The sequence below is a fragment of the Talpa europaea genome, assembly GCF_964194135.1.
Source record: "Talpa europaea genome assembly, chromosome: 9".
Lineage (NCBI taxonomy): Eukaryota > Metazoa > Chordata > Mammalia > Eulipotyphla > Talpidae > Talpa > Talpa europaea.
In genome coordinates this window covers 108,496,992-108,522,135 of record NC_140076.1, presented here as the reverse complement: position 1 = coordinate 108,522,135, position 25,144 = coordinate 108,496,992, and the positions used below count along the sequence as shown (strand labels likewise).

The window sequence follows — 25,144 nt, the reverse complement described above, 5'->3', positions numbered from 1 at the left end:
TCATAGATGGTATCCTTTTTTATAGAAGATATTCTTTTATTATTGAAATCATTCACATACTATAAGATTTACCTTTTATAAAGTACATAATTCAGTGATTTTTCGTATATTCACAAGGTTGCACAATCATTACTGCTCTCTAATCCTAGAACAGTTTCTTTATCCCAAAAAGGAACGTTGTAGCTGTTAGCGTATGTATTACCATTCATCCCTTTCCCCAAATCCCTGGTAACCACTAATCAACTTTCTCTATGAATTTGGAATCTTACAAAATGTGGCCTCTTGTGCCTGAGTTCTTTCACTTAGCATAATTTATCATATATCAATGCTTTATTTTTTTATATGCCTGGATAACATTTCATTATATGGATAACCATGTTTTGTTCATCTATTCATCAATTGACAGACATGTGGGTTGTCACCCTATAACCCAGCAATTCTACTTCAAGCTGTACACCTGAGAGAAATGAAAATATGTCTCCCAAAAGACTTGGACATGAATATTCATAGCAACTTTATTCATAATAGCCACAAATGGAGAAAACCCAATGTGCAGTAACAAGTAAACAGACAATTTGTGATATATTTATTCGGTAGGATACTACTCAGAATGAAAAGAAAGAACTGATAGTAACAAAACATGGGTGAACCTCAAAAATATAGTGTAAAAAGTAGTATATACTGGATCAATACATTTATATTAATTCAAAGAAAGGCAGAAGAGATCTGTGGTAGTAGAGATTAGAAGAATGGTTGCTTTGGGTGGTCAGGATAAGAGAGATTAACTGAAAATAAGAACTTTCTGGGGTGATAGACATACTCTGTGTCTTAATTTTGGGGTTTGCTTGTCAAAACTTTTGAACTGCATACTTAAGATCTGCACATTTTACTGTTTTGAAATTATACCTCAATAAAGAAAAAAGACTGAGCATGGAGAAGCACTGATAAAGTATCATGGCATGAGGTATGTGACAAATATCTAAGTGTCAGGCAGTACTACCGATTATCATGGCAGTCATTTCTTAATCATACTTTTGTTATCATTTTCTCTCCCTATGTAAGTTGTTGCAGTATGTAGTCTTTCCTTAGGAATGTTATTTTAATATTAGAATGTGTAAGATTTTGGGGATTTCTTTGTTGAGAGGAAATGAAGTTGAAGCTATTGAGACAGGAATTTACTAATTTGAATTAATTAATATCCTGAAGATAATTTATTTGTGTTGCAGAAGATGCCGTTGGAGCAAAAGTAAATTTGAACATTTGAAAACAAAACAATAAATCTCTATAATTTGCAAATTCCTATAACTAGTAAATCTCTAACTTGAGTACATATTTAAAAATATGTACAAAAAATTATTTCTTATTTTACAATGAAACTGTTTTTACTATTGTACCCCCAAGAAAGCAGTTTGGGCCTGGAGCCTTTAATAAGTAGCAAGGGGAATTTTAGAAATGATACATGGGAGGTCATATTCATTCTGGTTGATCAGAAATTAAAGCCTGTAGGATGTTGTGAATCTATGCACCATGGAAAATACTAGCTCTTTAACAGCAGGTTTACATTACATTTCATTGACCAAACTATATGCTTTAGCAAAATACATAAGAGACAAAACGGAAAGAGACTCAATTGATATTCTGAGTGGCATAGCAGGAGTTGAAGAAGATAGAGGAAGTGGTGTTGAAGTCTGGATTCAGAATTAGAACTCAGCAAGGCCTTTGCCTTTCCATTATGTTGTACTGTAGCTAGATGGACATGCTTATAATGCTTATCTCTTGAGGGCTACTCTGTAGGATGATATGGAAAGGAGTTTCCCTGTGGCCAATCCCCTTTCTAGCCTCACTTCCTTTCTTTTCTATATACAATCACTCTCCCTTTGCTCCTGAAGCTCTTAGGTAGTATTAGCATTTCTGTTTGCTTCCCATCTGGGGACTGTCTTCAGTCTCTCCACTAGTAGACATCCATGTGGACTCTTTGCATTCAGCCTGCCTGTCCAATCTCATAGAATGTGCACTGAGAAAACTAATTGCAGAGATAAATTGGTTCTTGGTGTGCATGACTGATCAAGAGCAAAGTACCTTAATTTCAGATGCCTTCAGAGAGATTTTTCTTTAACCTCTGCTTTTAAGAGGCAGATTATAAAGTATTATCATTACTTCAGGTCAGAATTATATTGCTTTTGGTTAAAAGCTGTTGTAAGATGTACAAAGTAATAGAAACAAAGTAATCTAAAGATAAATTATAATGATCAAAGCAATTCAAAATTAAAGTGAATTTGAGTATAAGCATAGGTATGGTTTTAAAATTATAAAAGAAACCATCAGACCATACATCATTGTCTTTTTAACTATAGCTTTGGAAGCAGCTTTAATTTTTAATATCTTTTTGTGCATTTATTTGGGTACATTGTCTGTAACCAAATATTAAAATTGTCTCAAGCAGTTTCTGATTTATTGCAGATTTAGCAGTAGGGTTATTTGAACATAATATGGATGATCCTACAGCACATATTAAGCCTTGGTTTATGTCTTCAACTGTATCTTATTTGCTGATAATTTCCAAATCTTTGTCTTTTTTTACTATGTCTTCCCTTTTCATCTGCAGGTTTACATTTTTATCTGGTTGTAGAAATTTTTTTTCTGGGTATTTACTAAGTAACTCACACTGTTTCATGTGTCTAAACCTGAATTAAAAATATTATTTTTTAGTTTCTTCTCCAACTTGTCTCTCCTACCTTATTTCTACCTGATTTTGTGACTTTATTATCCCCTCCTCATATACCTTTATTTCTTCCTCTTCTGAATTATTTACTCCTATTATAACCTTGAATTATCTTTTAGATCTAGCCATCTACCTATCCCCTCTGTCACTGAGTATTGTGTGACTTCATTACCTATTCTTTAAAAAAATATTAGTTATTGTAAAACTAATGAGTGCTTATTTAAAAGAAAATTCAGGCTCTTCTGAAGTCTATAAAGTTAAAAACCGCTTGTCCTTTCTCTTTCAATTCTACTTCTCTACATTAACTACGGTTCGATGTATTCATTGCCAGACATTTTCTATGCATTTCTAAACATGCAGATAAAGATATAGAAATACTCTTGAATACTTCCTTCACCATCTCTTTCTTAGACTATTAAAACATATTCCTCACTCTCCTTGCCATCAGTCCCCCTCCAGTCTGTCTGTTGCCAGAGTAATCTACATAAATAACAAATCTTACAAAAGCTTCGCTTGCCCCCTGTCACCTATGGGATAAAGAGCTGCCCTTTAGGAGTGCATGTGTAGAGTCTTCCACTGTCTGAGGTCACCATTTCTTTTTTTTTTTTTTTAAAGATTTATTTATTTATTTATTTATTATTTTTTTATACAAGCACTGGGTACAGTCAGAAGCACGGGAGGGTGAGAGAATTCACCAGAGCCAGAGCGGGCAGCAGAGCAGGCAGAAAGACCGAAGTACACTGCTGAGGGGAGCAGTGGGCGGCAGGAGAGGTCTGCGCGCCATGTGGGACCCGCCTTCGGTGGCCGGGGAGCAGCCGGGGATCGAACCAGCGCCGCGGAGGCTGAGGGCAGCTTCGCAACCTAGCGCTCAACCGCTGCGCCACCGGGGAGGCCCTCTGAGGTCACCATTTCTAAGTCTATTCTTTGCCACTCTGTCTTGGATCTTATCTCCAGCATCACTAGTCGTTGTGTCTCCTGACTGTGTACATATGTGCAGTCTCCTCTACCCTGCAAGTTACTACTCATTCTTCAAGACCCTGCTCATCAGTTGCCTCCATTATCATTTCCCCACTTTTCCTAAGCAGAGATAATGGCTGTCGTCTCTGTTTCTTCAGTACCTCAATCACATCTTTCCTTTTTTCTGTTTGTGTGTCACTCCCTTAATTCCCTGTAAGTTTTTTTAAGAAGCAAGACTCTTGTTTTACTCATCATTTCTTGCCTGATACTCTCCCTAGCACCTAACACGCTCTCAATAAGTGATAAATAGACATGTCTGTAGTTTAGCTCTGCATTGTTGTAAACACCTGTCTAAGTTAAAATAACATCTTAGACCCTATCATTTTTTTAATTTTAAGCCATTTTAATATTTTCATGAGTTTGCTCAATGATATCATTTTGATCTTTTAAAGGTGGTAGGACAATTCTAGCATGACCTTGTTTCTTAGCTTATAAAATAGCTCAGCATTTAATGGAATAATATGCAAAAATTTAAAATAATGAGTTAAACCTATATAGAGACAGGAAAAGATATGTGAGATATATGTTGAAAAAGGATATGAAAAAAGTGACAGTATAATTTTTTTTTAAAAATGTGTGTATATTGAAGCAAAAAATCAGCTGCATAATGGTTTGATTAATTTTTAGGAAAAAATAAGTCAGTATTTATGCTTTAAAAAAGAAATCCAGGGCCTCCTTGGTGGCGCAGGCGGTTGAGCGCATCGCTGTGAAGCTGTCCTCAGCCTCTGCAGTGCCAGTTCGATCCCCGCCGGCTTCGGAGCAACCCACATGGCAAGCAGACCTCTCCTGCCTCGCCTGCTGCTCCCCTCAGCAGTATATTTCATCAGTCTGCCTGTTCTGTTCCCCGCTCTGTCTCTGGTAAATCCTCTCACCCTCCTGCGCATCTGGACTGTACCCTGGCTCTTGTACAAATAAAAAAAAAAAAAATTAAAAAAAAAAAAAAGAAATCCAGATACACGTAAGTCAGATTATTTTTGTTTTCTTTTTTTTTTTTTTTTAAGATTTATTTATTTATTTATACAAGCACTGGGTACAGTCAGAAGTGCGGGACGGTGAGAGAATTCGCCAGAGCCAGAGCGAGGAGCAGAGCAGGCAGAAGGACCGAAGTACACTGCTGAGGGGAGCAGCAGGCGGCAGGAGAGGTCTGCACGCTGTGTGGGACCCTCCTCCGGTGGCCAGGAGCAGCCAGGGATCGAACCGGCGCTGCAGAGGCTGCAGGCAGCTTCGCAACCCAGCGCTCAACTGCTGCGCCACCGGGGAGGCCCTATTTTTGTTTTCTTTATACTTTTATTCTCCAACTTTAAAATATATTATTGTCTGTGAGATAACTTCAATGTTTGCTTTTATGTACTCTGAACTTGTGCTTTCATAGCAGAAAACAAAGCAAACCACCCCTTCAGTTTTTAACCTTTCATATGCTTCTTCATATAAAGTCAAGTTTGGGTAACAGATACTGTGTGTTGTGTTTTGCTTTTAGTTTGTTTAGGAGTTAGAAAATATCTTTAAATAAAAACTGAAATATGTTTTTGAAAGACATTTTGGCTATTTGTATAATTTAGATATGTGTATATCTGATTTATATATTTGTACGTGTATATATATGATCAAGTTAATAAGTTATTTAGTGTCTGCTCTGTGTAATGTGATATGATAGGTAGAATGTGAAGGATATGATTTCTTTTGTACAGTAATTACCAGCTTATGCTGGGTAGCAGAAATTCCAGAGTAGCAGTTAGTAAAGGAGATAAAATAAATAATCTGTAATTATCTGTTTTAAATACATTTTCTTTAAACGGAAATGATTTTCTTATATTTTGAGGATGAAATTTTATTTTAGTGTCTTATTAGAAAGTGAAAAACAAGAATGGTTTTGCTTTAAAGTCAAATTAGAAAGGACGTTTGCATAAGGAAAAATAAGGTGGCATGAGGAAAACTTTTTAATGGTTAAATAGCAAAGATTTTTAAAATATGAAATCCTAAAGTATTGTTTCCTAATAAGCATGCCATGTTTGATTACTATCTGAATGTCACTTAGGTTATCAAGCAGTAAAAATATGGATATATATTTGCTGTTAAAAAAAGTATTTCCTTGATATACTAAGTTGATATTTTCTATGATATGTTTAACTTACCTCTTACCGTTTGCTAAGTGACTATCAAGATATATTTTAACTTAAAGTTTCAGGGCTCTAAAACTAACTTAGATGTATTATCTCCTATCTATAAAATATCCCAGAAATTTAATAGAAAGGACTTGGTTTAAGTATTAAACTGTTTTCTTCTGAAGGTGAGGCTCTCTTTTTTATGATAGAGATTCCACTTTGATTGCTGCATTTTCTTTGCTTCCTCCTGAAGAAGCTCTCAGTGAGCTTGCAAAGCACACATGGAGTCATGTCAGAGGTCAGCTACTTGAGTCCATTTTCCCACAGCTGCCTGGTGCGAGTGATATTTTACTGTGTTTTAAAAAATGGTCAAGGATTAGAGAGAATTAGAAAGAATATTACCTTCCTGAATATAGGCCCAGGGCACTAAGGGGAGAAAACCCATCCAGGCAGCAAATAGGCTTTGCTTGACCAGGACACAACCTCTCCTGCATTCCTCTAAGAAGCTGAATGGGAAATGTTAAGTCCCCAAACTGGATTAGTAAATAATCTCATAGCTTGTGACATCTGCTAAAATAAATCGATAAGCAGACTACATTTTTATACTTTGAGGAGAGCAGGGAAATCAAGAGTAATTCTTTTTTTTTTTTTTTTTTGTATTGAGACAAGAGTGAGAGTAATTAAAGAGATTATGCTTAGTAAGTAGCTGGTAGGCACATTTCATAGTAAAAAAGGTAAACATTTATTTGAGGTAATGTTTAGATATGATGCATACATATATATTGGCTAATAATCTAAGGCATAAATTTTGAAACTACTACAACTTTTTGTGTTTTTTTTTTAATTTTCCCTATTGCAGCAGTTATACTTTTTCAGAAGTTCAGACTTTATGTTGTTTATCTCATTAGCTTGTGTAAAAACCTGAGGAACTCAGAATTTGAAATGAAAGAATGTATCTTTTGAGATACTCTGAAATGTCTTTTGTATATTTCATAACAGAAATTAATGTGTTTTGGATCTTATGACACATAATTTGGTTTCAAGTTATTTAGAACCAAAGAGGTTATTTCATATCTATTTCCACAAAGGAAGTGTATTCTGGCCTCAGTCTTTAGAACAAAGCGTTTAGCTAAATTAATACTTTTTTAAAGATTTTGTTTTCAGTTGATCACTTTAATGCAAAGATCATATCTAAGTGGTTAATTTTGCATCTTCATGTAATCAGTATATTTGATTAGTGCAATAACTGATTGTATTGCTTTTCTATGGGTTTTTAATATTAATGGAGGTATTTTCTTCAAGAGTTTAAGTGAAAATTTAATTTAATATTTGAATAAGAATTGATAGCCTATAACTTCTTGAACAGGCACATTCTCTAATTCCATCAGTGCATCTTGCACTTCCACTGTCTCTTAACACAGGCACTTAACTCAGTGCCTTTTTCAAGGTTAGCCTTATGCTTTCACTATGTCCTCCTTTCTTCTCTCCACCACACCCCCTAATCTGTTCATCCATATTCCACCCATCTTTACCTAGCAGGTCAAATTACAAATTCTAGCATGGTTTATTATCAGCCCTTAAATCATAATTAATACCTCCTAAACACAAAGTTACCATATGACCTAGCAGATCCACTCCTAGGTATATATACAAGAAAGATGAAAACATCTGGTAACATAAAAATTTGAACATGAATATTTATCGCACCATTATTCATAATAGCCAGAAGGTAAAAACAACCAAATTGATGAATGGCTAAACAAATGGGAGATATCCATGCAATGTGGTATGACTCAGCCACAGAAAGGAACAAGGTACTAATATATGTTGCAACATGGATATACATGGAAAACATTATGTTAAATGAAAGAAAATATATTATGTGATCTTATGTGAGCTAGCCACAATAAGCAAATCTATAGAAATAGAATGCAGATTTGTGGTTGTTGAGGGTTTAGGAGGATTGGGGAAGTAGAGCATAATAACTAAAAGGTACAAGGTTTATTTTTTTGAGATGATAAAAATGTTCTAAAATTGACTGTGGTGATGGTTGCGTGTATCTGTGAATATACGAACAGCCATTGAATTGTTAACTTTAAATAGGTGAATTTTAAAGTATGTAAATTATCTCTCAATGAAGTTGTTATAAAAGAACTAAATAGAAAAAATTAGCACCAGAGACAGAGTGGGGAGCAGAACAAGTGGATCTAGTGAAATACACTGCTGAGGGGAGCGCAGGAAAGGCAAGAGAGGTCTGCTGTGCCATGAAAGAAAGCTCCCTGACTGGGCATGGAACTCATGCTGCAGTGGCTGCTGATGGCTTCATAGTGCTGAGACTTAATCCCTTGTGCCACCAGCGAGGCCCCTGTATTCTTATATACATTTTTTTTTAAAGATTTATTTATTTATTTATACAAGCACTGGGTACAGTCAGAAGCGCGGGAGGGTGAGAGAATTCACCAGAGCCAGAGCAGGCAGAAGGACCAAAGTACACCGCTGAGGGGAGCAGCGGGCAGCAGGAGAGGTCTGCGCACCATGTGGGACCCTCCTCCAGTGGCCAGGGAGCAGCCGGGGATCGAACCGGCGCTGCAGAGGCTGCGGCCAGCTTTGCAAACCAGCGCTCAACCGCTGCGCCACCAGGGAAGCCCTTATATACATTTTTTTATACTTCTAATAAAGCACTCACCACACTCTGGTTATAATTATTTACTTAATAATTATAATTATAATTATTTACTTAATAATTACTTATCATATTACATTAGACTGCTCCAGATAGAATGGTTTTTCGTATTTCCTAATAAGCATAGTGCTTTGCACTTAGTAAAATGTTTATTTAATTGAATTTAACAATTAAGTTCCTTAATCTATAAAATCGGAATAAAGGGGGGGAAAAGAATTGAATGTTGCTACAAAGCATTGTTTCAAATTGCATTTGAAATACAATTTTTGTATTTCAAATATTGTATTTGAAATACAAATTTTTTTGGAAAAAGAAATATTTGCTCTCACACTATTTCCTCAGCTTGAGTTTTTGTTTTGTAATTAGCAAACTCATGCATAAGCCATTCATTATCCTGTTTTTACCTTCAGGAATATTCTGATCTTTGGAATTTGCATATATAAAATATAAAATCAGTGGGACCTTCATATCATTGAACTAGCTTAATATTTGCTTTTAAAATCAAATTAACTTTGTAGCATTTTAAATCTGCATTTTTGTGTGCATTTGATTTTAACATAATTTTTTTGTGATGTGTCAATGTGTGTGTGTTATTTTTCCAGTACTTACTAGAGATGAAAAGTCTAATTTTGCCTCCAGAACACATTCTGAAACGGGGTGATAGTGAAGCAATTGCCTATGCTTTCTTTCATCTTCAGCACTGGAAGCGAATAGAGGGTGCTCTTAATCTATTACAGTGTACATGGGAAGGCAGTAAGTATTATTCTCCAAATGTAACACTAATCTAGCTGACTATTCATTGCATTCATTGCATTCATAGGCAGCCTTTTTATTTTTATTTATTTATTTTTTAAAGATTTATTTATTTATGCATACAAGAGCTGGCGTACAGGCCAGAGATGCGGGGTGGGGCAGCGGTGGTGAGAAGATCCACCAGAGACAGAGTGAGGAACAGAGCAGGCAGACCAACCGAAATACACTGCTGAGAGGAGCAGTGGGCGAGACAGGAGAGGTCTGCCTCGCCACGTGGGTTTCTCCCTGACCGACCAGGGATCGAACTCATGCTGTAGAGGCTGCGGATTGCTTCATAGTGCGGTGCTTAACCCCTTGCGCCACCAGGGAGGCCCATAGGCAGCCTTTTTAAATGAGATTATCTGAGCTTCTGTAGGGATTTGTTGTTCAAATTGGTCTCAGAATGAACTCAGTAGTATTACATTTGGCTTGTGGGTAGAAGAAATACCTTAATATAATTTTATTGATCCCACGTTTAGAAAAAACAGAATGAGAAACTGTTAAGGTATCCTGCTATATGTTCATTTAAGTTACATATTGGCAAGGGAAGAAAATAAAGAATTACATCCTTTGGCTTTTAAGCTATTTAATGTGGTTGATTAGTTATTCTAATATTTTTTAATTGTACTGATTATTATTTTTCAGAAGTGTACATGAAACTGTTTCCTCACAACTAATATCAATTCTATTCTTTTATAAAAATCTCTTTAAAATTGTGATAAAATATATCTATCATAAAAAATGACCATTTTAATCAAAAATTGTGAATGTTCTGTTAAATGGCATTTAACAGAACCACCAGTGTGGTGGTTCTGACACTGCAACTACCAGTGTCATCCATTCCTGGAATTTTTTCATAATCCCAACTGAAGTTATATACCCATAAACAATAAATCTACCTTCTTCCCTCCTCCCCAACCCTAGTGACCAATTTACTTGATTTTCCTTTAGCAGCTGTACCATTTCACATTCCCACTAGCAGTGTACCAGCACTTATTTTCTGTGTGTGGTTTTTTTTTTTTTTAATAACCATCCTAATGGGTGTGACTTTTGATTTGTGCTTTTGATTTGCATTTCCCTACTAATTAGTGATGTTGAATATATTTTTATGTGCTAATTAGCCATTTGTGTATCTTGTTTGGAGAATTGGGCTTTTTTAAAACTGTGCGGTCATTTATTTGTAACTTCTTTAAATCACCAATAAAATGAAGAAACAAAGTATTTTATCAATTGAATTTTTATAATACTTTCCTTGGAAAGTATTCCATGATCAGTAAAAATTAAAAAATAAATTTATTGTGCATTCACTAAAACTAATTAACTTCCTCAGTTCCAAACTTTGCACAGAGACACCCTTAGGGCTTGGCCACAAACTCATAAGAATGCCACGGAATGTTGTAGATACTCAGTGGAAACACAGCAACATGCAGCATCTGTCAGACACTATTCAAGCTGTTAGCTCTAGATAGTTCATGGTTTTAACATTAGGTGGCTCTCCATTCGGTTTCTTTTAATGTTGTCATGTTTTTGAAAGTTTGATTTGTGTTAGTTGCTACAATTAAAGCAAGTGCCGCACAAAAATCAGCGTGGAACAGGAAATGATGGTCGTATCCAATCTAATCAAAGGTTTGAGTGATTGTGCAGTGCCTAAAAGGTTCATATATCCCAATAGTAAGAAATGATGGTTATTTGAAAAAGTGATCACGATTTTATTGTTTCAATTTTTGTGGTTTTTTTTTTTTTTTTCCAAAATCGCTGCTAAGTTGTTGGAGCACAAACATTTAAAGTTGTTTGAATCCATTGCTTAATAAGTGGAATTGTTTTTCTTTCAGCCTAGAAACACTAAAAAAATTGCTGAGAAATGAAGGGTACCATGTGTCCTTGAACCAGGAAAATGTGGGAGCCTCTGCATTAGTTGTTTGATAAGGGCCAAATTCTCTGCTTCATACTGGCAATACAGAGATTAATGAAACTAGTACTACAAAGACTGAGAGCTGAATGTCTTTGGATAATCAGATTTTCTTTTGCTTTTTTCCCCCCATTAGTCTATAAGCTCCTTAAAGACAAGCGCTTTATCTCACTCACCTGTATGTGCCTTCAGTGCCTAAGGGTTCTGTTTGGCACATAGATTTTTAACAAGTGTATGAATTATCCTGATTTCATGAATAATCATCTTGATGAGTGATTTCCTAATGTTATCGCTGACTTGCTCTCTAACTTTGGACAAATTACTGCTTTTTACTGTGGCAAGACAAAATCTGTATTTTGCAACACTTTAAAGGGCCAAACACTAAAACAAACAAACAAAAAAAGACATACAATTTTGATGTGTAACTATCTAATTGGGTAGATCAATAAGGACTCCTTCTTTAAGAAGTCTGTTAGAGTTGATGATAATCTAGATCAGGATGGTAAACATTTTAAACAAGACTCTTGTCAAAATTGGAATTAATACTTGGAGAGTTTATTATTTGTAATGAGGAGACTGAAGCCAGTAGAACCCAGCTAGTCTTACCAACCACTATTCCTACAGTTTTATTCTAGCCAGACCATTCACTACTCTCTAAATCTGATTCTTCTCTTTACTTATTCCATTGCTTATTATGTTTCTTTCATCTAAATATCTACCTAAAAAAGAAAACAAAATGCTGTGTGAAATTTTTATAACAATGTCTCCATAGTTAGGTTTGAATTGTAGTATAGGCTGGAAACGAGACTGAATTGAATGCCAACATGTATTTTTTTTCTCAGCTTTCAGAATGATTCCGTACCCGTTAGAAAAAGGCCATCTATTTTACCCTTATCCCAGCTGCACAGAGACGGCTGATAGAGAACTGTTACCTAGTAAGTAAATATTCTAGTGTTCTTAAGCTTAAAAAGTAATGTGAAATTGTTTTTCGTAGTATTCTTCCATTTGTTTGAGGCTTAGGATACTGTTTAAATATTATTTTATTTTATTGTGAGGGGAAGTTCCTAAAGAGAAAAAGATACTGTTTTAGCCGTTTATGGAATGTAGTTGCATAATTCAATTCATTTCTAAGTATTTTTTAAGCAAATCCTTGTACTGGAGGAAATGAAGGACACAAAGATTAAAGATATTAAAAAGAGCAATCATCTCACAAACATTTAAAGAAGAAATAATACTAATCCTATACAAACTCTCTTCAGAAAACAAAGGGGAAGAAACATTCCCCAGCTCATTTAGTGAGATCATTATTACCCTGATGCCAAAACAGACAAAGACATTACAAGAAAAGAAGACTATAACATAGTGTCCCTTATGAACATAAAGAAAGTCCTAAGGAAGATCTGGTCAGTGCTGCATCCAGCTAAAGAGGTTGAAGTAGTTCTGGAAACATCTTTGGTAGTCACAGAGGTGGTTTTGGTGGAAACAATAACTTTGATTATGGAGGAAATTCAGTGGTCAAGGTGGCTTAGGTGGTCTTCATGGTGGTAGTGGATATGGTGGCAGTGGGGATGGCTGTAATGGATTTGGTAGTGATGGAAGAAATTTTGGAGGTGGTGGAACCTACAGTGATTTTGGGAATTGCAACAATCAATTCTTCAAATTTTGGACCCATGAAAGGAGAAAACTTTGGAGGCTGAAGCTCTGGCGTAGGTGGTGGAGGCCCAATACTTTGCCAAACCACAAAACCAAACTGGCTGTGGTGGTTCCAGCATGAACTGCCATAGCTACGACAGTGGCAGAGGGTTTTAATTAACTGCCAGGAAACAGAGCTTAGCGGGAGAGGAGAGCCAGAGAAGTGACAGGAAAGCTACAGGTCATAAGAGATTTGAGAGCTCACCCCAGCACAATAGTGGCAGGGCCTCTTTGCTCCAAAGAAGACACGTTGTAGACAATACTTAATACTCTGTTTAAGAAACACAGGTTTAGTTTTTGTTTTGTGGAAAGTGTAAAGCATTTAACAGTGGGTTTTATTTTTTTTAAAGTTTTTTTTTTTTTTTTTGTGAGGGGGTGCCTTCCCGGTGGCACAGTGGGTTGAACACAGCGCCGTGAAGCTGTCCACAGCCTCTGCAGCGTCAGTTCGATTCCCGGCCGGCCAGGGAGAGCCCTACATGGTGCAGCAGACCTTTCCTGTTGTCCCCGCTGCTCCCCTCAGCAGTGTATTTCGGTTGTCTGCCTGTTCTGCTCCCCGCTCTGTCTCTGGTGAATCCTCTCACCCTCCCGCACCTCTGGCCTGTACCCCAGCTCTTGTATAAAAATAAATAAATCTTTTTTTAAAAAAAGTTTTGTTTTTTTTAAGATTTATTTATTTAAATACAAGAACTAGGTGCCTCCCTGGTGGCGCAAGGGGTTAAGCACTGCACTATGAAGCAAACCGAAGCCTCTGCAGCACAAATTTGATCCCTGACCCGCCAGGGAGCAACTCACATGGCACAGCAGACCTCTCCTGTCTCTCCTGCTGCTCCCCTTAGCAGTGTATTTCAGTCAGTCTGCCTGTTCTGCTCCCCACTCTGTCTCTGGTGAATCCTCTCACCCCCCTGCATCTCTGGCCTGTACCCCAGCTCTTGTATGCATAAATAAATAAATCTTAAAAAAAATAGAAGAACTGGGGTACAGTCAAAGGCACAGGAGGGTGAGAGAATTCACCAGAGACAGAGTAGGGAGCAGAACAGGCAGACAGACCGAAGACACTGCTGAGGGGAGCAGTAGGCAAGGCAGGAGAGGTCTGCCGCGCCATGTGGTTCCTCCCTGGCCGGCCGGGAATCCAACCCGTGCTGCAGAGGCTGCGGACAGCTTCACAGTGCGGCACTCAACCTGCTGTGCCACCGGGGAGGCCCTCAACAGTGGGTTTTAATGTAGATTTTTTGCGCCAATGCTGTTGGTTGCTAAATGTGAAGTCTGCTCATGTGGCTGAATAAATGTACTTTTTTTTTTTTAAAGAAAGTTTAAGATTTGTATACCACAAGCTACAAAATATTGCTGAGAGAAACTAAAGAAAATATAGAGAGCTATTCCATGTTTATGGATCAGAAAGCCTAATATTTATTTATACAATCATGCAAAGACTAACAGCAAGGATGCCTTCTGAGAAATGTGTCATAAGGCATCATCATTGTGCAAGCACCATAAAGTGTAATTACACAGTCCACGGTGGTATAGTCTGTTGGAACCACTGTCATGTATGTGTTTCTTCACTGACCAAAATATCACTAAGCAAAGCATGATAGTGTAACAGTTATCTCCAAATTGACCTATAGGTTCAGTACAATCCATATGAAAATCCTGGTAGGGATTTTGCAAAATTGAACAAGTAAATCCCAATTTTTACATGGAAAGCTAAAGGACACAGAATAAAAAGTCAAAACAGTCTTTATACCAAAGAACAAAGTTGAAGGAGTTACATTTCCTAACTTTAAAAAGAGCAGTGAGGGTCTCCCTGGTGGTGCAGGGATATTTAAGGTCTCAGCTATCAAGCTGTTATCGGCCACTGCAGCATGAGTTCGGTCCCCGGCCAGGGAGCTGCCCACATGGCGCAGCAGACCTCTCCTGTCTCGCCCGCTGCTCCCCTCAGCAGTGTATTTCAGTTCTGCTCCCCACTCTGTCTCTGGTAAATCCTCTCATCCCCTGCACCGTCCCTCTGGCCTAGACCCCAGTTCTTGTATGCATAAATAAATTAAAAAAAAAAAAGAGCAGTGAAAAAGTTAGAGAAGTACCAGAAATATGTAGGGTTATAATGGCCACGGGTGTTTCCATCTAGTTCCTCCTGCTTTTAGGAAGCCAAACTTCTCAAAACTACAGTCTCTTCTTTTTTGACTCTACTGTCTTATTAGTCACTCACTCTTCTCTATGAACTGGTAAACTTATAAACTTCTGTTTTACTTTTCTTTTTACGATTTAATCACTAAGAAAGCATGCCGATAGTTATACATTTCCTTATATATACCATAGATTTTTTTTCCAATTCTGGAGTCATTACCATTTGAATGCAAGTCTAAGATGGAAGCAATTTTAGAACCATCAAATTATGAGCCATCCTGTTCAGAAAGATAAATGAAAATTTAGAAGAGATTATGAAAGTTAGGTATACTGGTATTTTTCCTAGAGCCTTTTATTTTCCTCCATTCTCTGGGATAAATTACCTCTTCTTTCTTTGAACTTTCAAAATGTTTTGAGTACTTCTACTCTCCCATTTTACTTTGTATACTTGAAGGCCAGGATTATCTTTATTGTCCCTGTATCGCTATAATATTTACCATAAAAATTGATACCCAATAAATATTTATTTGAATTAGTCAAGTTTATTTATTTATTCTTATAAACATGCCAGGCACATTGGAAGTACTCAACAAAAATGATACATTAGTACCTTTACCTCCTTACCCTACTCTGAACTCCTAAGTGCTAATAGGTTAATAGACTGATAAACATTGTGTTAAGTGCTGTATGTATGGAATAGATTATAAGGCAGCTGGGTCGGGGATGTGCCTATCTCTCCAAGGTCAGGGATGATTCCAGATCTAACTTGGATTACTTGAATAACGGTAAATCCATCATGCAGTAGAGAGGAATATGTTTGGAAATAGGAGTGGGGGGAGAGTAGTAAGTTCATGCTCTGAGTATATTGCATGTATAACATGCAAGTCCTGTGCGCACAATTCATGTGCATGTATCTATATATCTATAACTGTATGTCCATATAGACACTTAAATATTTTATTATCTATTTCATACCTACACATACATAATCTTTATGTACATAGTCTTGATATATAAAAATATATAGGTCGAAGATATATTTGTAAGTAATATATGCTTTATATATACCATAAAATAGATAAATAGTAAATGTTGTAAGCACTTCATACATATTTAAACATAAATGGGAATTTGTTGGAAGAAGACTGGATTACTTCAGAAAACCCATAGGCAAAAATTACATTTGGACCTTGTAAGGGACTGGTACCAGGAACTAGGAAACCATCAGGAACAGACTTCTTGCTTTCTGGCAGGTCTTTATTAATTCTTACTCCATATAAGGTGCAAGGAGGTAGGAGAGGAGGGATATGCTGGGGAGTTTTGTTTGATTATATGTATGTTCTTAGAGTATTTTATGTCTCTGACTATGGGAAAATGAACAAATTTTTAATTTTGTACAGTTCTAATTCCCAGGAGTACTTAATGTTTTTTTGTTTTCAATTTTCCTTTAGCCTTGATATAACTCAACATGTTCTGGAATTTACTTATGGACTTTATAAGTTCAGACTTGAACTATTCCCCTAATTCACATGCTATTTAGTTGTCTTTTATGACTCCTGATAAGTTTTTCTCTACAAGCCAATAATGAAATTTGAACTTTATTTCCAAGGGAGTGTTTCTCTACTAGTCATCCATTATACTGATGTATTAGCCAAACATTGACTGACAAATGAATCTACAAAAAGCTATCCAAAAAGAAATAGTTAGGTCTATCCACCAGTATAAAAATCTCATATGAAGTGGGAATTATACTGTCTCTCTCTTTTGGTTATTAAAAACAAACCAACCAGGGCTTCCCCGGTGGCGCAGTGGTTGAGCGCTGGGTTGCGAAGCTGCCCGCAGCCTCTGCAGCGCCGGTTCGATTCCCGGCTGCTCCCCGGCCACCAGAGGAGGGTCCCGCATGGTGCGCAGACCTCTCCTGCCACCCGCTGCTCCCCTCAGCAGTGTACTTCGGTCCTTCTGCCTGCTCTGCTCCCTGCTCTGGCTCTGGTGAATTCTCTCACCCTCCCGCGCTTCTGACTGTACCCAGTGCATGTATAAACGAAACAAACGAACAAACAAACAAATAAATAAAACATGCCTCTATAAAAGAAAAAAAAAACAACAACAAACCAACCAGTATAAATTAAAGTCTTTTGTAAACCATAAAATGTTACACAGTTTAATTAACATTTTTAATTTTGGATCTCTCCAGTGGTAGCAGCTAGAATAACCATTAGCATTGTTCCCCGTCTTTGCAAAGACCTTGATTTGTTTCTCTTGGTTTGCTGGGAGACGTTGGCCTCTCATGCTCATGAACGGGGCAAAGAAGACTTATTTCTTTGGGTGCTGAAAGCCCAGTGTTGTCTACAGCTACTAATGTTTCTAACTTAAAAAAAAAAAATGCTGTGTTTTCAGAAATTATATGGATTGTTAATGAGTTTGGTTTTTGCTGTGTATTTTCTGAACATAGTATAAGACATAACAATATTATGTTATGTTACTGAAGGAAACTTAGATGTAATCTTCTCTGTGAATCACTGTGTCTAGAAAAGTAAAATTTATAGCTGACCTTGATTCAGCACAGAATTAGTCATCCTTTACTTATGCAGGATATTATATCAGGAATTCCTGGATTTGTGTCCAGCCCTGAGTGGTCAGCTTCCTGGACTAAGTAAAGTCCCAGAATAGCTCTCAGTTTAAGAGACATTTATTGAGCACCTACTGTCTGCCAAACATTGAAATAGGCACATCTCAGCATTGCTATTCAAATATTTTCAAATTTCAAAGAAGATAGAAATATTTGAATGCTATTGGTGAAGAAATATTTAATCATTAGAAAAAGAATACCTGTGTAAATATGTGAAAGCAGTGAAAGAAGACAAGGGACTTTATGTTCTTAACCCCAGGACTTTGGTGTTTAGTTCTGTTTTACAGTGCTCAGTGAAATGCCACCTATAGAACACTCACTAATAACTGGGTAAAATTATTAACTGATGGTTCTGGGAAATCTCCAATCACATGTGTGTTTCTTACTTGTCTTACTAGTCTGCTATACTCATCTCTGAGCTACCAGAGAGCAAGAATTATAACAACTCACATTTATTAAAGGCTTTCAATGTTCATCATAACAGCTCCATAGCAACTACCAGAGGATTAACACTTATTAGATCACACAGCTAGTAAGAAACAAAGCTCTTTTTCAAAACCACCTCAGCATGACTTTACAATTACTGCTTTTTCCCACGATGCCATCCTACTCCCAGCCCTCAGCACAATCATCTGGCTATGTAGATAAGTTATTAATGTGAGCATAAATAATGGGTAACTTTCTTCTACCTTGCCTGGCTAGCGACCTCTTGTTCTTTTTTTAAAAAAAATTTCTTTTTTTAAAAAATAGATTTTGTTTGAAAATATTAAAACTGGCTTAACACACTATTGCAAAATAAAAATCCATTTTTACCTTTTCTCCCTTGCAGCTTTTCATCATGTTTCTGTTTACCCAAAGAAGGAGCTTCCTTTTTTCATCCATTTCACAGCAGGATTGTGTTCTTCTACAGCAATGATAGCCCTTCTCACACACCAGTTTCCTGAAATCATGGGTGTTTTAGCTAAAGCTGTAAGTATGATCTCACGGACTTGTATAGAGTATCTGTAAAACACACAAGAAACCATCTCTGATCCGTTAGTGCTAAAGCTGTTGAGTGATGGAAGATATTTGTTACAGTAAATTACAGGAATTGATTTGTAAAGTTGCTACCATAAATATGTCAAACGTCAGTTTTTGGTGATTTGAACTATATTTTTGTTGCTTAAAAATTTCAAGTATACAATGTCATAACATTGCAAAGTTGTCTTTGTGATCACTTTTGGTGGTCAATGCGGCACTTGTTACCAACTCAAGAATAATCTAATTCCTTTAAACCCATTTTCTTGGGCATTTAAAAAAATCCATATTTTATGAATAAACCTTTTGCTTTTCCTATTTAAATGAAATCATTAGTTCTAAGGATTTGCTGAACTTAAATTCAAGAGTGCAACTAGGATGGAGAACAGGTAGGTAAGAGGGGCAGGTGGGACATCTTTATCCAAAGGTTCTCCGTGAAGAGAGAGCCCAAGGATCAACCTTTATTTTCATTTTTACCCTTGTGTCTTGACCCGCTTCTGCATTTCCTGACTCAGTCTAGGAAGTTCTTGAAGACTGTTATTAGAGAGAATATTCCATGATTATTTACTCTTCTACATAGTTTATTAATTAATGAGATTCGCTCACAGTAAAATTACCAAAGATTAGTCCCTGTAAGTCTCCACACCTTCTTTTTTAAAGATTTATTTTTATTTATGCATACAAGAACTGGAGTGCAGGCCAGAGGTGTGGGGGGTGAGAGGATTCACCAGAGACAAAGTGGGGAGCAGAACAGGCGAATCTACTGAAATACACTGCTGAGGGGAGCAGCAGGTGAGATAGGAGAGGTCTGCTGTGCCATGTGGGTCAGCTTCCTGGGTGGGCAGGGATCGAACTTGTTGCAGCTTGATAGTGCTGAGACTTAACCCCTTGCACCACCAGGGAGACCCATTCTCCATACCTTTTTAAAATGTCTTTCTTGTACGTCTTCACATTTTTACCAGGTAATAAGAGTTCAAACCCTGAAAGAAAATGTTTCAGTATAGTCTTACATAAAAAAGCACTGAGAACCACAGAAAAACTAGCTTTTACTTTGTTATATATTTTCTATATTTTTCTCCATATTCCTCCATTCTAATCTCCTGCCTTAAGAATACTTTATTTTGTGCCTTAAAGATTAGTTGATTTTCTTCTGACACTAATGGTGAGAACACTGGTTTCCCTTACCCTCGAAGGTTAACTGTAGAATGCATTAAGTTGACACTGGCCTAGAATCTGAGTCTACACTTGTGTCTAGGTCAAACTTCAAGAAGAATGACTTTCCGTTGTTGTTGAAGGAATATAGAGATACTTGGGTGGGAAACTGACGGTTATATTTCTTTTAAAAGAGGTTAGTATTTGTGATCATACCATAATCTGTTGTTTGCAGTGGTGCTGATTGGGAAGTGAGTGAATTGCAAACTGGAATGACTTTACTGTGTTAGCTAGCATGAAAATATGGACTAAAAAGGGAATCTCATCTATTTAACTGCTGGAAAAAAGTATACAACTGCGTAATTGAGGTCAGAGACAAGCAGTGGGAGAGATGGTCCTTGGGTTTCTCCCAGGGTAGCAGGAGGGAGGTAAAATTGAGTGAGGAGGAAGGTCTAGAATCGAGAATAGATGTGTAGCAATTGTTAATAAGGTACTTCCATGTGGTACTGACTAAATTAATGTGGACATATGTACTCAATAGTCTGCTCTATCCATCAGTATTAGTATTATACTAAGAGATTGTTGATGTACCAGAGAACCTTTAAGATTACATAGCACAAGCTCCGTAGTACTCCTCTAGCAGAGTCTAAGAATGAATCACATATTTTAAAGACAAAGCTTCTTTTTCAGATCAGAAATTATTTACTGTGATTCTAGTTGATGAACAATAAGCGGGTATTATCTTTTGGTATTTGTATGATTGGTGGTATATAGAGTTAAAAATGTGCCTAATAACATCCTTTTACAGTCACATTTTTTTGTCTGTGGCCTTTACATGTTCATTTTAAGTTCCTAAAAGGTAAGTATTTACTGGAAGTACCTGTAAACCAAAATTTGGGTGCAGCAGTTCCAAGAGCAGGTTCCTTTAAGAATTATGGTATGGGAAGTCTCCAGTTTATAAACATGACATATAAATACATTGACAGCCAGCCCGTTAAGGGCACCAGAAGCTCTACTTCTTCACCACTTCTAGTGTCATTTCTGCTCTAGAACCATCACCATTGCCTAGGAGCTTGTTAGAAATGTAGAACCTCAGGTGCCACTCTGAACCTGTTGAGTCTGCATTTAACAAGAGCCCAAGCTGATCATACATGCACATTTAAAAGTTGAGAAGCCCTGCTCTGGCTCCAGTGTGAGGAATTCAGAATCCTTACATACATTGCCTTATCAAGGTGGAGCCAGATGGCCTTGCAGAGTAGCTCTGTGCATAGACTTGAGCCAGACTGCTCTTCTTTGAATTCCAGCCCTGACTCTTACTGGCTGTGCAATCTTAGTAAGTTTCTTAGCCTTTTCTCCCTTTGATTGTAAAATGAGAATAGTTCCACCTCATAGGTTTTTGTGAGGGTTAAATGAATTTAAATTGTCAAGTCTGTCCATCGTGAGCACTAGTTGAGTGTTTGCTGTGTTCTCATCATTATCATCAAAATGTAACTATGGAGAGAAGCCTGCCCACTTTATGTTTGGAGGAGCTACATCCTCATAATAAATTCAAAATGCATTTTCCTATAGAAACTGTTGGGTAGGTATAATTTAAACAATAATATTAGTACTGTACTTCTGTTACATTATGTGGATGTGAGTACAGGGAGTGGAGAAATGTTTCATACTCTAGGCACTGGCAAGTTGCCTGATAGAACAGAACCTGTTGGTAAGTTGCAAACTGACTACGTTAGGACTTTCCATGAAGTCAGATTTTGATGGCCAAATGCAGTAGAAATCAGTGAAGATCTTTGTGTTCTATTTGTTCTATTAAGACAATTTCCTAAAATTTCTTCCATTGTTGCCATTGTTTCTTCCTCATCAATATCTTTTTGCATTAGCTCACATGCTAAAGTAAATTCAATTGTGAGAATTGGTAAAATGTATTTGTTACAGAAATAGCTTTTTTGTGAAGCAAGGCAGTGGGGATTGATGATTTTTTAATAATCCTAACTGTACATCAGATTTAGATAATGGAAGGGAACAGACTGAAACAGTTAGTGGTTTTTGTGCACCTTCTTTTGCATGGTAAAAAGCTATGCGGACTAAGACTTCGGTTTCAGCAAGTTAGGACCTCCCTCCTCCCCCACCCTCATCCCCAATTTTCCTTCTGGCTGAGATGAAAACCTAGTCTGACATTAGACATAGAGCAATGAAAAAAAAATGCATAAATCCCTGGAGATGTGGAATGTGCTGATATCAGAACTGATATTCACCAAGGCCAGAATTCCTGAAAAAGAAGAAATTGCTTTTAAGTGGTCATTTTCTCACCTGCTTTGAAGCATGCTGGGTTAAATATGAGAGTTCAAAGTAAGGGTAGCCAGCAAACCAAATGAACTGGAATCTGATTCTGCTTATCTGAAAGGAGCTTCTTTATTTAAGAGCAGCACTGCCCTTTCCTTAGAGAACCGGTCTTCATTTGCTCTGGCCCCTTTCATTTCTCTCTTGCAAGAAAAGCTTTCTTCTTAGTAAGCCTTGGGAGGGCGTTATCACAACAGTGAAAAGACTAAAGATGGTGTTAGGGGATTTTACTAACTTACTGATGAATTCAGGCTTGTGGCATGTGTCTTCAGTGCTTTGAATTGAGAAGAATGTTTTGACTATAAAAATCCCTGGTTCCGTTTTAACTAAATAGGGCAGCCTTCGCAATGTTGGCAGAAAAAGGTATTAGGGTTAAAGACATGAAGAAATCAAAATGATCCTCAAATAAATTGTTTCACTAAGGCAAAACTTGGAAGTTTGTCTTCCTGAACACATATTGTGGCTGTGTTGGGGTGGGAATGACCCTGTTTCCACATACTTCTACTAATCTTTATGTGGGAAAATGTGGTTGGACATACCAGTGATGAATTTCTGAGCAACTCATAATTGGCTGGGTCCACTGTAACTAGGGCCTAACAATCTGCTTGATTAATTCTTTAAGGACTACATTAGCCAAGTTGCATGATTTCCAAAGATATAGAAGGTCAGATGTTAGACTAACAAAGAACCTCTCTACACAATGTCTCACTGGGATTTCTTCAGCTCCTTCCCAAAAATGATTAACATTTTTCTCCCCAATTTACATTTTTAAAAATAATAAGCAGATATATATGCCAAATGTTTTTCATGGAATAATGAGCAAAACTTTGGGGATGGTATATCCATTGGTCTCATCATTTTTTTTCCAGGGCAAAGATCATTTTCATAACTAGGGTAGCTGATAGACAGTTATAGCTATTTATTGATATAAGCCAGTAGAAGAAATATTTTTAAAGGTTCCTAATTTTCCATTGTCATAACAGGTGACATGAAATCTGTTTCTAGTTGAGATTTGTTTTTTTATATTCTCCATCTAACTTCTTGAATACTGAAAACCTATGAGAGTTGTATGTCTCTTTATTAAATACATAGGCCACATTCAGAAATTATGGTATTAAAATAAATGTCTTGGGAGGGAGAGGGGAGAACAGGAGACTGTGGTGATGGTGCACGGGTGCCTTGGGGAAGGACATTCTTGGGGACTCAACCTAAGTTTATATTCCTATAAAATACTATTCTGTAACTATGCTATTTCCACAGTAATATAGCTGAGATATTTCTCAGAGACTACTATCCTGATAATAAAGCGAGCCTATTGTATGACAGGTCAAAACTTTCAAATATCTAAATTTTTGTTCCATTTTTAGTGACACTGAAGTCTTTATTTTGTCAATGTGACATATTCTAATTTTAATTTATTAACAAGATATTTATAGTAAAAGGAAGAATGTTTTCTGCTTCCTGCATAGGCATGTATCATCTTTATTTTCACTGTTCTCTTTTAAAGAGAGCCAGATTGAGAAATTTGTGAAATTGTTAATCTTCTTCCCTATCCGGAATTCTGAGTACAAATTCTTCAAAAGGAAAAAAAAAAAATAGAGGGCCTCCCCGGTGGCGCATCGGTTGAGCGCTGGGTTGCGAAGCTGCCCGCGGCCTCTGCGGCGCCGGTTTGATCCCCGGCTGCTCCCCGGCCACCGGAGGAGGGTCCCACATGGCGCGCAGACCTCTCCTGCCGCCCGCTGCTCCCCTCAGCAGTGTACTTCGGTCCTTCTGCCTGCTCTGCTCCCCGCTCTGGCTCTGGTGAATTCTCTCACCCTCCCGCGCTTCTGACTGTACCCAGTGCATGTATAAACAAAACAAACAAACAAACAAACAAATAAAACATGCCTCTATTAAAAAAAAAAATAAAAAAAAAATAGAACAATATATTTTTTTATTTTTGTGTGTAATACTAAAGAAACAGCAGGCACCAGTTTGTAATGTTTCAGAGGGAATTTGACTCTTTGAAATAGTTTATGAAATTTTATTTATTTTTTAAAAGATTTATTTATGTATATAAGAACAGGGGTCTAGGCTAGAGGTGGAGGGGTGCGAGGATTCACCAGAGATGGAGTGTGGAGCAGAACAGGCAGATCTACTGAAATACACTACTGAGGGGAGCAGCAGGTGAGACAGGAGAGGTCTGCTGCGCCATGTGGGTAGCTGCCTGGCCAGGGATTAAACGCATGCAGCAGTGACTGGCAATAGCTTGATAGCCCTGTGACTTAACCCCTGTGCAACCAGGAAGGTCCAGTTTATCAAATTTTAATAGGAAGAATAAATGTGTATTTTATGTTTCCATGTCACTCTTTTAAAAATCAAAGGACAAGTTTGTGAAGGGTTATGGGGGAATGTTTCAATGAACAGAATAAACTTTTGATACAATAATCATAACTCTTAGTTATGATTTGCTAAAGTGGGAATATGTGTAACAGATGCCATTATAGGGGCCTTCCTGGTGGTGCAATCAGTTAAGCACAGTGCTGTGAAGCTGCCCACAGCCTCTGCAGCACAAGTTTGATCCCTGGCCAGCCAGGAGCTACCCACATGGTGCAGCAGACCTCTCCTGTCTCGCCTGCTGCTCCCCTCAACAGTGTTTTCAGTCTGTCTGCCTGCTCTGCTCCCCACTCTGTCTCTGGTGAATTCTTTCACCCTCCTGCACCTCTGGCCTACATAAATACACCTCTTGTATGCGTAAATAAATAAATAAATCTTTAAAAAAAAACCAAACAGATGCCGTTATAGTAGTTGTACCAATAAGTAGGAAACTTGGGATTGTTCCGTAATGCTCATGAGTCCTCAATAAAAGATGGTGTGTTGATGATATTCTACCTGAATATGAAGAAGTAGAATTATTTTAGTTCTGTAGTAATGTTAAGGATTGCCTTAGTTGCCAGCTTCAAGAAAAGAAATTATTTTGGCTTCAAGT

At 37.2% G+C, this 25,144-nt stretch overlaps 1 protein-coding gene across 3 annotated transcripts in view; it reads left to right on the top strand.

Annotated features, from left to right (window-relative positions):
- The window catches only part of ST7L (suppression of tumorigenicity 7 like), a gene marked incomplete at both ends in the record, with an annotated part of 53,301 nt that extends 34,626 nt beyond the window's left edge, over positions 1-18,675 (top strand). For 2 of the 3 annotated variants that reach the window (XM_084243370.1, XM_084243369.1), the window contains 3 exons: positions 9,127-9,277; positions 12,068-12,160; positions 18,497-18,675. In XM_084243370.1, coding sequence (XP_084099496.1) covers positions 9,127-9,277; positions 12,068-12,160; positions 18,497-18,675 — 423 coding nt within the window. The remainder of the gene's footprint in view (positions 1-9,126; positions 9,278-12,067; positions 12,161-18,496) is intronic. The other variant, XM_084243368.1, reaches the window with a different exon arrangement.
- Positions 18,676-25,144: the final 6,469 nt, after the last annotated feature.